We start from the raw sequence: 16,828 nt of genomic DNA, 5'->3' as shown, positions 1-16,828 counted from the left end.
AGATAACCCATAAATGTTAACTAAAATCCTAACCCACTATAATTTGTTATAATTTATGGTTAGCACAGTATCAACAATAAACCTCAAATGTGATAAGATTCGATCGTAATTCCAAAGATGCAGACATGAAATTTCTAAGAAAAATAATGAAACATAAAGAGGATTATCTATGAGGTTGGACAGATGGGTTTAAGAGCATTAAGAGCACTTCCTGCTCTTGCAAAGGACCAGGGGTTTGGTTCCCAGCACCCATATGATGGCTCATAACTGTCTGTTCTGGCATAGATGGCAACAGGCACCCATGTACTTATGCAGACTGTTTTGCCTGCATGCATAAGTCTTTTTCGAGGGGGGCGGGGTAAGAAAAATTACTGAATTTGGCAAGAAATAATAATAGGCAATTGCCTATTTAGGCAAAAGCCTAAAATGTGTATTTAATTATTAATCACACCCCAAAGTTTAGGATGAGTCTGAAAGGAACTATGGAGAGAATACATTACATATCTGACAGAGGACAGCATACTAACTAACTAGTGGTTGGTAAAAGAGCAGTACATACTTGTGAGTTTGGTACAAACTAAGTTACAAAAGTACACTATGTTTTGAAGAATATGTTGATTGTGAAATAAAATAACCATTTAAAATGTGATCAATGATTTTAAGTATCAAAATATTTTTACCTTGGCTCCAAATTCCACAAGATTTGCTAAATTTTGCACAGACTTAGCCACTAACGTCAGTGTTCTTGCAGCAATAGGAGATGGGGAATCTAGAAGAGAATTGGGTACAACCAATGACTCAGATAAATCATTATAAATTTAGCACTTTTAGTTTTTCTGTACTGTTAAACACTAACAATCCTTTACTTAGGATATATTCAGAATAATCCTCAAAAATGTATGACCTAATTCCAAAGAACTTGAGTTAAAAAGGGAAAAAATTGAACACATTTATAAATGCTTCTTGTTTTGTGAACAACAACATACAAACTTGAGTAATTCCCAACTAACTGATAATATTTCAGAATACCTCAAAAAGCTGCTTTATTGCTAAGAAGATTGTCAATCTACAAACCTTTCAGGACAATTCACAAAGCTAATTTCAACTCACTAAGGGGAACGAACATTTTGCAATCTTAGCAATTCCCTGCTCCACATTATTTGCAGGCTAGTCACTGCAAATAGTTCACTTGAAAGATCAGTTTTTAAACTCATGAAAAACTTCCCTGTAGAACATAGAAAATGGAATGTAAATGAAAAGTATTTGTAGCTACCAAATAGAAACTGAAAATTAAGCCCCCCCCCCCACCTTTTCCTCTAGTGTTCTGTGTCTCAAATTCACTCTTAAGGACAACCTTGAATTTCTAACCTCCTCCTGCCTTTTCTCCTTCCTGAGTTTTATTGGGTACTAGGGATTGAACCCAGGGCCTCATGTATGCTCTGCCAGCATTCTACCAACTGAGTTATATCCCCAGTCTAAGATTATATTCTGACCCATTGTTTTAGATTGTATTGTAAAAATTTAACTCAAGTTTAAATATTGTTGAAGTGGCAGTTTAAAGCCAGTGTTTGGACAGAACTCTCAGAATTCTAAGTCTTTCATTTCAATATTTTAAAAATTATGTGTATTTGTGTATGGATATGTGCAAATGAGTGCTGTTGCCCACAGAAGCAAGACAAGGGTGTCTGATCCCTTGGAGCTGGAGTTTTGGTGGTTGTGAGTCACCTGACATGGGTGTTGGGAATTGAATTCAAGGTCCTCTGAATTCAGTAAGAAGAGCAGTATTTGGTCTTAAACACGGAACCATCTCACCAGCCCCAGTCTTTTATTCTTAATATGCATGTATTCAATCACTTCAGTAGTAATGAAAAGTAATTACAAGAATGTGATGAGTATGAAAGTAAAATTAAAATAATTTCTCCAATGTTTTTAAGATCCAGGGAATTCTTTCAGACTCAATTTTCTTCATGTGGGCATGGTAGGTACATACCAATGTGCTAAGTGACATGGTCTAGCTATATAGTCCAGCCTGGCCTTGACCTTTTTTTGTGCCTTAGCCTCTTAAGTTCTGTGATTACAGAATGCATTTACAGCTCAAATAATTTTTAATACAGCTTTGAGCTTCAAATTATTAGTATGAAAATGTTTGTTTCACTCCATTAATATTGATTGGCTCATTACAACATTGAAGTTTTATTAACACTTTTCCTTCCTTAAGTTTACAAATCTACAAACTTCCATTAATGGACAATGAATAAAAAACAAAATGGGATCGAGCTAATTAATCACCATCCAGAAGTTGTCCTTTGATCCCTGTACATGCACCATGGCAAGCAAATGCCTGTACACATACACTCATGTGCTTAAAATAAATTTAATGCAAACTTTTTAAATAACAGTCACAGGAACAGAAAAAAAATCTAACATCTTCGATAATAAAATAAAGAAGGCAGGGAATAGTGTTTTGGTTTGCTTTGTTTTAGATCTTTAAATTTTGATTTAAAGTGTAAGTATTTCCCATAAAGTGAATCTTTTCCCATTTCAAAGTTTATTAAAAGGTAATTACCTGAAATTATATTAAACATCCGTGGACTCAGGATAGCAGGACAGATAAGCCGAAGAAAAACAAAACCACTAATTGGAAGGAAAATTTTTTTTTAGAAACCATATATGTTTAAAATATAAACATAAAAAATTTAAACTTAGAATCATAACTTTTACTTTTGAGGAAGCCCAAATAAAGTTGGGCCTTAAAAATTAAGAAAACTGTAAGACAAACATAACTTCAAATTAACTCTGGAAATAAGTTTGCACTTATTCTCTTAGCTATTTAGAGATTAGTAATTAGTTTTTTACTAGAGGAAGCAGTGTATTAAAACATCGAGAACTGCTGAAATAGTATAAACCTTTTATAGATAAATAACAGTTCTGTAAGGTTCCAAATTACCCACTTTGTCTTTTAAAATTTATTTAAACAGAAAAGTCTGTGAGTGTGAATTAAGATATATAAACATTGGAATACACTGTATCAATGAGTCCTTGACAAATTTATAAAATGCATACAATAAACACTTGAAAGATCTGCAGTTAATGTAAACTTAGATACTCTGCCTCCTTTAGTCAGTAGTATTAAGTATATTGTTGTCATATAAGATCAGTTTTTACATTTTTTTAAAAAGAATCCACGGTAATAATTAACCTTGACAAGCATTAGTCCCCATAGTTTATAAAATTCCTTCTATAATTATTTACAGCAATTAATAACTTCACATTTTGATACTTCTTCTTAAAGAAGGTTCCTGTATAAGGTTTACTGAAAATATTTTGATACTTAACTAGAAACTTGAATTGATAACACTGAACTATTCAAAATATTTTTTCACTGAAATTTATTAATAGTGATTTTAAGGTGATTTTAAATTAAATAATACATGAGTACTATGCAATTTAAAAGCTTATTGCTAGGAAGAGAAATCACCTTAGGCATGAAAAACCCCTAAAGCACTCTGACATATTAAATTAAGTTAGAGGATTCCCTGCTGTACTAGTTTAACAGTTATACATTTAAAATGTGCAGTATCCCAGAACAGTTTAATGTCCATCACACAACTGCTCAAATAACATGCTTGTCATTTTTCTTTCTTCCTACAATTCTTCAGTGTGTCTTAGTGTAGCTAACTGAGAGACATTTTGGTTGGTCTGTTTTATTCAGGGGTAGGAATCAAATCCAGGACCACTTAGTGTTAATTCAGTGCCTTACCTCAGAGCTATGCCCTTAGGGCACTAATGGAAATTCTGTCTGCAAGAAAGTAGAAGCCTCCTGACAAAATTTATATCAGAAATGTCTTTAAAATTCATATTTTACATATAATGTGACTGGCAATGTGTATTTTCCATAATTACTAGAAAACTATACTTGATGCATTTCTATAAATTTCTTAACAAAATCCTCAAACAATATTGATATTAGGTGGTCGTAGGAATTTTGCTTTAGTTCTGTTTGGTTGCTAACAGTTTATAACTTAAGCAAACAGTTTTATTAAGTCTATATATGAGCTCTCAAATTTCATCAGATGTCAAAGCTGTCGTAAATGAGAGCTTCAGAACTCGAAGGCATGGTTGGAATCACAGATGGTACAAACCAATTAAAATCTAATGGTTCAACTACCGCACCATTGGTGATTCAAGCACCACTTTCCTCCCTCTCTGCCCACATACCTGAATCAGTGTGTACTGCACACAGTGACTATGACAAATGAAGGAGCGACTCTTACCTAACAACTCTTGTTCTCATGGTGTTATTTGCAGGCCATTTACGCTGAACAGATTTCTGTAAACACCCATAAATATATCTCAGTGTCCTGCCAAAATAACATAAACAATTCGATTCAGAAAGTAAATATTATCATCATCATATGATAATCTAGTGGCAGCCAAAATTTTTATTTACCCAACCAGTATATCATGTTTTTATGCATTTGACCTTCTCATCTAAAAAAGGTATTTTGTCAAAGGTAATGAGAAGCACATTTAGTAACAGGTGTAGAAACATAATGCAGTAAGTTTGGCTCCACTGATTTTAATTTCTGTGTTTATGAAAAGTATGAAATAAGTTATTAGACATGAGAATACAGAGGAATTATTGTGGCACATGTTCCATTATTTTGACTTCTTCCATCTAAACAAGTGAGTCTACTCACACTGAATTGTAAGCAGACATGACACTGGTATCTTATGTACATACTTGACTTTGGTTTTTGTTTCCTGGTAATGTAATGCTAGGCAAGAACTAGAAACCAGATTTACAGATACTGTCCTCAGATCTGAGACATGTTATTCACTCCCTAAGCTACAATACAAGCCTGACTTACTTGGTCCCCATATAAATATAGTTTAATTTATTAACGTATGTGTGTCTATTTTTCTTTTTTGTGAGACAGGATCTTGCTATGTAGCCCAGGCTGGCCCAAACTCATCATCTTGCCTCAACCACTCCAATACTGGGAATATAGGCAGGTGCCACAATGTATATTTTACTATGGCTTCTTTAACAGTTATTATTCATTTACTTTTTTTCTTAAACATAATCCATCTTTTTTTTTTTTTTGGTTTGGGGTTGGGGTTAGTTGAGACAGGGTTTCTCTGTGCAACTGCGCTGGCTGTCCTGGAACTCTATTGAACAGGCTGGCCTTGAACTCAGAGGTTCACCTGCCTCTGCCTCCCAAGTGCTGGGATTAAAGGTGCATGCCACCTTGCATGGTTCATAATCCATCGTTTATGAATTAAAAATCTGAGAATAATGCCATTAGAAAGCATTCATTAAAAGAAAATTTACAAACCACAAATTAATCAAATTTTGCAAACAATTTGACAACTTACGGTGGGAGTATTTCTGAAGCCATGAATATTTTCTCCACAAGCTCTGAAAGTATGTTCAATAGGTGTGCTAAATTAGTGTTCACATCTTCATTCTTCTCTAACTTTGATGGACTTAACTAGGAGAAGGAACAAACCAATCATTATGGTGGTGAGAGATTATTTTTCTCAACACTGTTCACTGTTCCACATATGCAAATTCAATACGTTTGCTATTATTCATTCCCAGTTACTCAACTGAACATTAAACCACTCAGTTCTATTTATCTGAGAAAAAAAAAAAAAAAAAAACAACTGTTTTTAATGAGGTTCAAAGTAGTAGCTAAGGAAGATAACCAAAATGTATAAGTAGAATCATGAACCCTTCTCAGAACTTTAAGTACAACTTCCACCCCCAATCTACATGATCTGATTCTGCCAGATGGACCTACAGATCTGACTTTTGTCAACTTTAATAGTAATTATGGGATTACCCTCAACTTCTAACAATAGATCACTCATTTTATGGCAGAATTAACATTTGACAGCTCCAAGTGTTAAAAAGTATTTCCTTATTTTACTGACACTGTATCAAGCAAGCCTGAGGATTTACACTATCTTTTTTTGTAACTGCTCTGTAGCATCCATGCAATACAATAGTTATGTAAGCAGGATTCTACTTATAAACTCACACTGAAACCTTAATCATCTTTAAAAGATTATTTCATTTTCTTTTAATCCTGATCTTCCACAAAATAACCCATAGAACTCTCTAAAGAAAAGATGTTATATGTTTGACTTTGGGTGCCAACATAGTACTACAAATGGGAAATCCACATCTGGCTTCACATGATGGGCCAAAATCATAGCACAAGCCTCCTAGAACTCATGTAAAATAAACTTCAGTCATAAACAAATTTCATGCTTAGACTTAGGTTCCATCCTCAAGATACCTTATTGTGTATATGAAATAGGCCCAAAATTTCAAAATACTTTTTTTTTTAATAACAGATACTCAACATGAACAACAAAGTCCCTGGAAAAATGTTCAATTTATGTTACACACATTCTTAAAGTAAGGTACACCTGATCATTAGTAGAAATTAGGAGAAATACCAAAAGAACTGTGAGTGCACGAATGTGCATGTGATGTGTGTGTGTGTGTGGGGGGGGTGGTTAATAAATCTATTATAGAGGACATAACTGCATTGGCAAATTTAGAAATGATGTACTTTCCCAAAACTGTAATTTGTTAAACGTTCTCACTAAAATGTACTATTTGCTGCAAAGATTAAAACAATGAAATATTACCTCACATGACTGCTTGCTTTCCATTATCTTTAAAATTGAGTCTTTCAAAGCATGATGAACAAATTGTGTGGCAGTGGCTTTCATATACTGCTCCATCAAGGTACTAGCAAGTGTTGTAGCTCGAAAGAGGGTAGTGGCTTCATCTACACAAAAATGGATGTTAGATTACATTCACAGAACTGTACTAATACAACTAAGTTGGAAATTAAATTATTTTTCTTCAGTAATGAACTTTTTACATGAATATTGATGAGGAGAAAATAAAAACATTAGTAAACTGTGAAAAGCACAGTGATATGTACCTTAGCCTTGGAACTGCTATAAAATCTAGAAATAAAATACAGGTGACATCTGATTTCTACCTATAAACTGCTAAGTGATAAATACTATGCTATTGTTGATAATCACACACTGAGTCTGGACAAAGAAATCATCTTCTTACAGCTTCTAATACTTAATCTGCCATGACAGAATTAGAAATAGCAACCCATTCCCATATTAAACAAAGAATCTCAGATACTTTGTAAATGATTTAACAGTTTAATACATTTAGTTTGATATATAAAATCATATGTACTTTTATGTTTTTAAAAATATTACATATCCATATATTACCTTCCATACTTATCTCTCTGTCATTTAGTGTGCATAACAACAATGATTCCAGCTTTTCATGAAGAAAAATCTTCAGTAGGATGCTGGCCAGTAGTGTTCGGTCTTGTCCACATACATGTGATAAAGCATAGACTACATGAAGTTCCTTTTGTAGTATGAGCTAAAATGACATTAAAAAAGATTGCTGAAAGTATATAGCATTATGTATCCTTGGAGACCAATGGGAAATATATATAAGGTTAAGTGGCAGAACACATACATTGAATACAGTTGTTAAAAATGGAGTGAGTTTGTAGCCTATATGTTTCAAGCTTTATAAGGACAAAATCATACAACATGTTTTTTACCTCTGGCTACTAGTGTACTACTGATCTAGGACATTACTATTTAGCTTAATGCATTTTTATTAAGTAGTTAATATTCATGTGTAATGCCATTAAAAGCATTACACTACTAAATAATACCTCTTTAAATTCACTGTATTCTTCTTCTGGCATGATTTTTTCCATAGAGTATCGTGCTCGAACACGCAGGGATCCTGGTTCAATACCTTTTAATGGTATATGGGAGCTGAGCAGAAACCATTCATCTGTGGCATGTCCTTTCTGTAACCTGCTCAACTGGCAACGCATAAATACTACAAAAGAAAAACCACTATGGTCATATGCATTTTCTCTACAGTTTTAAATGCTCTCCATTAAGCAAGTTTTCAATAACATCACAAAGCCAATGCTTATTTGGTTACTTTTTTCATTTACTAAAGGCCTGCTATGTGACATTTTGTGGTAGGCTCGGGATATGGGATTAAGAAATGATTAAGACATGGTGTTTGATGTACGTGGAAAAGTCTTAAGCTATAAAAGAGGATGCAGTGTAAGTGCTACAACAGTGAGCAATACTTGCACACAAGGATGCATAACAGCCTAGGGGAATTAAAAATCCACTCCAAACATGAACATAATTTGAGTTAGCTAGGTAGGTAAAAAGGTAGAGCAGTAAAGACTACACTCCAAATACAAAGTATTGCTTCTTTCTGTGCCATTACTGGGATTTTATCATACAAGTAATCGAGAAACACTTAAGAATGTAAACAGTTACAGAATACACGTTTTATTCAGAGGACTTCAGGTTTTGATCTGTCTGTCAGTACAGATCACTGCTTACCCTAAAAGCCTGAGTTGTAAAAGAAGGTATTAACCTAATTCACCCTGGTATGAATCACTAAATCCCACGCCATCTGTCCTACCAACAGGACGGGAAGAAGTGTGCTGCTCGGAATAGGCTATCCAGAGCACTGAATATCACAACAAATAACCAGTACACCTGAACATTCTCGATCTTTTTCTTTGTAGGGCTGAGAACTAATCCCCAGGCCACTGCATGCTAGACAAATACTCTACCATTGAGCTGTATCTCCAGTCTGTAACAGAACTTTTAATATTTGAAATGTAGGAAAAATGAGGGGAAGCTAAAAAAGGAAAGAGTACAAAAAATGATTACCATTACCATTTTCTTGTAGGGAGAGTACATTGTATATTTTAAATTGTAAGGACTACAGTACATACACTTTGGCCATTTTGTTCTTTACTTAATCGTCACCTCTGGACAGTCAACGTTTAGTAGCAGACTACATAGCATATGTTTCATCTCCATCTTAGATAAATTTCATATATAAATTCTAACTATATATTATAATATATATAAAATAAATAAAACATGCATTCATTACTTTAGAAAGTAGTGTAATCAACTTACAGATATCTGGATCTTTGCTTTTCTTTGTTTTATTACTAAGTGTGATTTCAAATCTATTGATGTCAGGAGGAAGATCACTAAAGAAGCAAGGAGAAAAATTGGAAAAAAATGTTCTAGTATCAAACTACCTTATTTCCATTTAAAAAATGCAGTGTGTTATATAAATATAAAACCAGGTTTATATTATTTGTTACACAAGAATATTGATAACTAAACATTTTCCCAGTAATCTTAAACTTCCTAAACCACTAATAACCCATTAAAACCAGATCTAGAAAATATAGAAAACATTTTGTCATTACTTTTCAGTAGTCCAAAGGCATTTTGTTAATAAAGATGAACAAATCCAACAAAAAATACTATTAAAACAACAGAAACAGATAGTTTATGTGTAAACAGCAGGAGGAAAATGACTCTAAAAACAGATTGAATATGATAAAATACGACTTACTCAAAGACAAACTCCTCTGACCATACTGGGTTTTGCCCCTCCCTTGCATGAGTTTTCGCTACTTGGACGCTATTCAGGTAGATGTTACAATATGGATTAGTAAAGTGTTTTACTGGGAGTTTGTGGGCTTCTTCAATATGTAAAACAAGGCTGCTGACCTAAAGAGAACACAGAAATTCATACCCAACATTTCAAGACCTGTATATAAAGCCAAAAATAGTGACTTGTTTTTCTTAGTATTCTGAAAAATATAAGCTTTGCTAATCAACTATCACTACTCATTTCAAAACTCCAAATATCGTAGTATGCTTGTCATGGAGATTTTACTACTTAAGAGTCCATGGTAAGATGTTTATAAGACACAAATTTTATGATCTGATGCTACAGAAAAGACATGCATTCCAAGGAGCTAATATATTATCAGTATGGGGGCCATAACCATACATCTACCTCCGACTATTAGACACTCTTTCTACCATCAGTTGTGCTATCCTCAACAAGCAGACTCTGACTCATCTATAAAATGTAGAAGACTACATGCTGTGTTAAGGACTGGAAACAAGCCTTCAACCCACAGCAGATTAAATGACACATCAAAAGAGCTCGAGATATTGGCTATTATTATATGTGTACAAAGGTATGTGACAACTTCTGTATATTAAATATTTATATATATGTACACACACACACACAAAATGTCCTTGGGACAAAGGCTAGGGTTTAGTTACTTCATAATAACTGTTTTTAAACTTCCAATAAAAGTCTTAAATTCAACAAGCTTACTGGAAATACCCATTAATACAGGTCACTTTTCTCTATAAATACATACTATCTTAACTTTCTTCAAAATTCCAACCACATTAGATAGATGGCTACTTCCAATTATCTAGGGACCACTTTAATGAAACAACGAAAGAAAGACGTGAGGCCAAGAAATAAGGGATAAGCCAGTTATGGTGGCTCACACTTGTAATACTAGTGTTCAGGACACTAGTGCAGGAGGATTACTGCAAGTCTAAACCCAGCCTAGGCTACGGATAAAACCCTTATCTCTAATGATAAAAACAATTAAGAAAAGGTAATAACATAGTACATATCTAGAAAAAGAAACTTAGCTTAACTTCCTAAAAATAAAAGTATACACAAGATTTAGGTTTTAGTTAAGACTGGCTAGTCAGTCTCATAAACAGCTATATCATGAAAAACAAGTTTTCAAGGCTATTGCTGTGCATGTGATTAACTGATCAGAAGTACCTTTCCTTCTTCCATCTGAGAAAGAGGTGCAGCACAAGACAGGGGTTTCTTTTACTTGCTTTGAATTGTTTTGTTAAGCGAAAAATAATCTATTTAAAAGTTGGCACAATAGACTAGGAAGCAGAATACATATATAAAGAACTCTTCTTTCACAAAGTAATCTGCTACCAAGTCAAGTGACAGCAAGGCTGTAAAATTCCTGAAAGACTAAACTTTTCTACTCTTAAGAAATGTTGGCAAAAATAGCATGTACATGTATAGGGAAAAAAAGAGCAAAGTGATATGAAAATAGGACTGTTACAAGTCAGACACAATGAAGTTTCACCTGACGAAGGCGTTTACTAGATGTCCCTGGGCTACTTTTTCGTAAACTGCAAAATGCTTGCAGACCTTTCATCCAATCCTACAAAAAAACAACAGTATTGCAAAGAAACATACATGAGTTTATCCAATTATCAATTTACTTTCTTTATATTTAATTATCATTCCCATCCCTAGACTTCCATTTCTAGTCTCAATATACTATACTGTAATTTTCTGTCCCAGCAAAATGAAACAAGAAACAAAACAATAGTAGTTTTCTCACTGTCATACTTAAGTCCAGGGACCTCTCTAGGGTCCACAGTGACACACACGGTCATCTGGTATTGCCAACAAAGGCACTTTCATTCACTTTTCATCCCATTTGTTTCTCACAGAGTCTCCTCAGAAAAGTCATATTTGTACAAAATATAGTTAAACCCTCCAGAAATATTACAACTAGCTGCTTGATTTTGGATTATATGACGACCATCTCTAACTTATGGAAATATAATGATTTTAAATGATTAGCCTCAACTGAATTCGTAGAGCATTTAATGGTCAATTTTAAACGTCACTTTTTATCCCTAATAACCCTTCACTGTGTTTGTTAAAAAGAAACAAAAACTTGGACAGTTTCTCACTTGTTAAATAAAATACTAAGAGTTCAGACATACTTTCATAATGCTGTACCACAGTAGTTTTCTACCCTAGTTAATAAAGTTAGGCTAGCACAAAGATTGCAATAGTTTAGGAAAGAGTGATCTTACCTCTGCTTGTTCTGGAGTTTCTCCTGCAAAGTAAAAGATGTAATGTTCTTCACTAAAGTGCTGAACTACTATCTGAAAACAGTTTGGCCTTGGAACACAAACAAAAAAGGTATTAAGAAACTTAAAAAATATTAAAGTATTTATACCAACTTTAAAAATACAAAGTATAATTTAAGATTGTCATAATTTTTAATTTAGAGAAGCAGGTATTTCGTTCAGCCAGATTGATGTCATGTGCATAAATATTACAAAATTTAAATTTTAGTACTTTCATGGTTTAAAATAAAGATATATAAATTAATATTAAAATATATCAAAGAGAAAAGCAATAAAAATTGAAGTAGAATTTCTAGGACTACACATAACTTATATGCAGAAACTGTGGACATGCACTGGAAAGTAAAAAGGAATGGTCTTACTGGAAAAATGTTAATGCTTGTCTCTAAGCAGACTGAAGGTAGTTTGAATGTTCTTTATTCAAAAACACAATCTCTCCTACACCACTTATTCTAAAGTTTAATGGCATAGCAGGTAGTATACAACATTTGTTCATGTCTTCCTCAGTATGAACTACTACAAATCATTTGTAAGACAATTTTATAATACAAAAGTAAGACAATTCTATAATACTTAATAATTTGCATCTGTTTTGGAAATGTGCTGACTCTACAGTTAAACTGGATAAATCTTAATAAAAATAAGGAAGGACCTGTAAGTTTTCAGAAGTCAGTAAATATTACTTCTATATTATTTTAGAAATATTACTTCTATATTATTTTAGCCAAAGATTTTATCATATACACTTGTTTAAAAATTTAAAACATTTTTCATGCTTTGGGAAGATCATAAAATAGTGGAAAATATGAACTAAGAATTTCTGATCTGAATATAGTCTGAGATTAATCCTCCAGACAGAAAACAGTATAGGAATAACAAATAGCAATTTGAAGATACACAGAACAACCGATACTGGGAAACCTGAGAAGTAAAGCTCATTTTGAGAGTCTGACTTTCCCCATACTGCTTCCTTTTCAACCCTAAGGCCATAGACTGTGAGGCTGATGTGCTAAACCAAGAGCAGCACTGTTGAGACAGTAGCCCCAATCCGGGAGATTCAGTGACTGGAGGGGAAAATGGACCCCAGGTCCTTCAAAGATCAGGCTGTCATGTTAGACATCTGAAGCTGACTGTGTCTTCACATAAGGAGGGCAAAGCAAAGTGAGGTTGCCTTCCCAACCTTGAACTCAATCTTCACTTGATCCCCCCAAAGGCTTTAAGAACAATATCTTCTGGAAGCAGTAATATTACTCATAGCTTTTCACACACATCATTCATTCAAACATTAGCAGATATTATAGAGCCAAAACCAAATGAATGAAAAAACCAAGAGGAAAACAACACAGGACAAACACAGCCAAATAAAGTTTTCAAGTAAGTACAGATGGAGAATGAGAGCTATTAAAAAAATTAAAAATGAGAGCTATTTCTAAACTGAAAAATGGGAGGAATAAAATTAGTAAGTAGACTTAACTGAAGATCAATAGATAGTGAGCCATCAAAGTAAATATTTAGCTTGAAGAAGGGATGGCAAGAGAAGATGTAAAACACAGAAACTCATCTATTTAGATGCATGGGACATGGTACAACATGTTTATTGCAGATCCTAGAAGATAGGGAATGGTACAGAAGCACTGTAAAAGCATGCTAACAGAGATTTTCTAAAGCTGATAAAAGACAGCAGGTCTCATTTAAGAAACTATAATCATTAGAATTTTTAAAAAATATATAACAGTAGACACATTTCGGTTTTTCTATAGGAAAAAACTTCAAAGCATCCAGAAAAAGTTTAGGTTCATTAGCCCTGATAGATAGATAGATAGATAGATAGATAGATAGATAGATAGATAGATAGATAGATAGATAGACAGACAGACACACACACACACACACACACACACACACACACAAATGAAGTTACAATGAAAAGGATGGAAGGCAATCAATATGGTTAACTCGGTTAGAGAAGCTTCTCAATGTGTGGGTAGTGGTTAATGCAGACACATTACTGTTCAGAGTGCTGGGAAGAAGCAACTGAATGCTTGCTCGGCCTTAGATGAGACATGTTATCAATTCTCTCTACCAATGCTTAGGGAATATCATAAAGAGTAGGTAGAAAGAATATAATAAGAGAATGGGGAGTAGTGTTGTAAAATGCTGGCCTCTTGACATGGCATAGCAGTTGCATATAGCCCAAGCAACAGTAGTTATCTACTTAAAACCTGCACAAGATCAAACCAGTTAAAGATTCCAGCATGGAGTAGTGAGGGCTCCAAAAGCTCCACTTCTAGCTGAGGAGCTACTGGCAGTTGATGGTATTAGGGAAGGGTTAGGAGTGTGGCCACTAAAAGGTGGTATATGCTCAAGTGGATGAGTCCATGCTCAAGTTCATATGGGCAGCATTAATTGGACTCAGCAGGTTAAAAAAAATTTAATGTTTACAGAAAACTGCCAAACAATTTAATATCTAATGTAATAGCTTTCCTTTTAAGGCGCAAAACTACACAGAGAAACCCTGTCTCGAAAAACCAAAAAAAAAAGCCAGAGTAAATGAGTCAGTCTGTGGAAAAATAAAAGGGTAATAACTCTGTCAACAGTGGTCATCAGAATAATTATCACTGAAACAACTTTCAACTTAAGCTCGTAAAATGTTTCCTATATAACATACAGCATTATTAAAAATCTGAAGTTTAATATGAAGAAACAGACAGAAACTGAACAAACTAACTAGGAAGATTGCACAACCATGCAGGCAAACATGTACACAAGCAGTGTTATCCCAACATTTCTTCATCAGAAGACAGAGCATGCATATTTAGTTAAGTCACCTTTCAAAGAAAGTTACTACTTTCTTTCAAACTAGACTTTACCTGAATGGCACAGTCTATATATTAGGTTCTATGTTCTCACACAAAGCATGAATATGCAAAGCATGCTAAAATATAACAGTACTCATTCACAAATTTGCCCTTTTGTGCTCTGATATTCGTACTTTATAATAACATACAATTGGTATCAACTTAATTTCATTTGTCCTGTTATGTGATGGGGTATCTTTACTTTCATGAAAGGAAATACATTTTGCTGATCTCCTAGGCACTTCCTAATAAAGGTACATACAATAAAAAGTTTATACTAACTGGCCTATTTCAGGAACAGAGATCTGAATTCTCAAAGGAGAGATTTTACCTTTTTTTTTCATAGACATAACTTTTCATATCAGGTTTCAGACCTGGTATCATTAGGTATTCATAACTAAGATACCTTTAGAATGTCATACTCTTAACAGTCAATTTCTGCATTAGAAGCAAGAAATGACAATACAGTGATGGTACATGTATATTTATTGTTTTCCAACAGTCAGAACACATCTTCTTTGTTCTACATTATTTCTGAAGAAGTTCACTATTTATTCAATAAATAAATGAAGTTAGAGTTATTCCCACCAAGAGGATATTTCCTACCAGACTTATATTTTTAACGTAAGTCTTCTTTTGGCCAGCTAATATTCTTTGATATCTAACAGTCACAGTCTGATCGGTTTTCTTCATATAAAAACAAAACACATGTGGCTGAAGTACCCTGGATTTTCTTACAGCCTTCATATTTTTAAAAGTAAAACTGTTTAATATGTATTCAAGTCTACAGACAAGGAATAACATGGTCAAGTGAATTTATGAATTAGTTCAGTAGCTAGTCCTACTACTGAAATGCTATTCCAAAGATGTCTGCCTAACAGAGTCAAATTTTACACAGAACTTAGGCAAAAATTGAGGAAAAAACCTTAAAATCAATCAATTTTAGATAATTTTATGCTCTTAAAATAGATTTATACATCAAATGGTCTGAAAATATCCACTATTTTTATTATTAAAACACTTTAAGAAAACCAGTGTCTTACCTGCCAAAGAGACTATCATGGACAACATAGACGGAACATACACTGAGATCTATTAACCCTTTTGGTTTTGTAGCTCGTTTTTCACTTTCAAAATAAATAAGTTGGGCATCACTGCCCTCTAAGATAAAATATAAATTTTTCCAGCGTTTTCCTTTGCCTGTTTAAAAAAAAAAAAAAATGTCTTTAGGAGCTAAGACATAGTATTTTCAGAATACAAAAAAAAAATTAAGAATATTTCAATTTTCATTCTAAGAATAGATCCATATATAATTACAAAATACCTATAACCTGTATACAAAATTGCTTCTTGTTATTATTGCTTGTTTAATGAATTAATGAATGGTGGAATTCATCAGAATACTTTTAACTGTGTCTTCAGAAATTGTATTATGATAAAATCCTCAAAATTCCTGTCTTAGAGTAATTGTTTTCAACCAGCACCTACCCTACCCCTCAATATCTTAATGTCAAACTGAGGTAGATCTATAAAATAAAAATGTTAGTACCCTGAAGGCTAAGTGCCACAAGGAATTTCTCTAAGAAACCATAGAGAGAGCCTGAAAGTAAGACAGGATTTAATGACACACTTGGAATACAAGCTTATTCTAAAACCCTGTTTAGAAATGTGGACTTAAACTGATCTCTAAAGTTTGAAACATGCTATGTGTAAGCTCTAAACAAGTATCTGTTACTAATAATCAATGACAAGACAACTGACTATATCTTACAGTAAGTTTTATGGATATTTATGACTCTCCAATGAAAGAGATATCTTGGTAGAGGGAACCATTATGGTGTTAGGGAGAAACGTGGTGCTAGGGAAATCCCCAGGAATCCACAAGGATGACAGCAGCTGAGACTCCTAGCAATGGTGGAGAGGGTGCCTGAACTAGCCTTCCCCTATAATCAGATTAGTGAGTACCCTAACTGTCATTATAAAACCTACATCCTGTAACTGATGGAAGCAGATTCAGTGACCCACAACCAAGCACTGGGCTGAGCTCCTAGACTTCAGTGGAAGAGAGGCAGGAGGTTTCACAGGAGCAAGTAAGTTCAAGA

At 33.8% G+C, this 16,828-nt stretch overlaps 1 protein-coding gene across 2 annotated transcripts in view; it reads right to left on the bottom strand.

Annotated features, from left to right (window-relative positions):
- The window catches only part of Rasa1 (RAS p21 protein activator 1), an 84,520-nt gene that overhangs the window by 3,877 nt on the left and 63,815 nt on the right, over window positions 1–16,828 (bottom strand). For both annotated transcript variants that reach the window (XM_052743646.1, XM_052743647.1), the window contains exons 11-22: window positions 15,770–15,926; window positions 11,812–11,899; window positions 11,067–11,144; window positions 9,488–9,645; window positions 9,037–9,113; window positions 7,746–7,918; window positions 7,282–7,441; window positions 6,667–6,809; window positions 5,380–5,495; window positions 4,275–4,361; window positions 2,567–2,634; window positions 681–769 (exon numbers count right to left, since the gene is read on the bottom strand). In XM_052743646.1, the coding sequence (XP_052599606.1) occupies window positions 681–769; window positions 2,567–2,634; window positions 4,275–4,361; window positions 5,380–5,495; window positions 6,667–6,809; window positions 7,282–7,441; window positions 7,746–7,918; window positions 9,037–9,113; window positions 9,488–9,645; window positions 11,067–11,144; window positions 11,812–11,899; window positions 15,770–15,926 (1,394 nt within the window). The remainder of the gene's footprint in view (window positions 1–680; window positions 770–2,566; window positions 2,635–4,274; window positions 4,362–5,379; window positions 5,496–6,666; window positions 6,810–7,281; window positions 7,442–7,745; window positions 7,919–9,036; window positions 9,114–9,487; window positions 9,646–11,066; window positions 11,145–11,811; window positions 11,900–15,769; window positions 15,927–16,828) is intronic.

The sequence above is a fragment of the Peromyscus californicus genome, unplaced genomic scaffold (genome assembly GCF_007827085.1).
Source record: "Peromyscus californicus insignis strain IS unplaced genomic scaffold, ASM782708v3 Scaffold_18__1_contigs__length_77618521, whole genome shotgun sequence".
Classification (NCBI taxonomy): domain Eukaryota; kingdom Metazoa; phylum Chordata; class Mammalia; order Rodentia; family Cricetidae; genus Peromyscus; species Peromyscus californicus.
The sequence above is the reverse complement of the archived record's forward strand: the minus strand, read 5'-3'. Positions and strand labels throughout refer to the sequence as shown.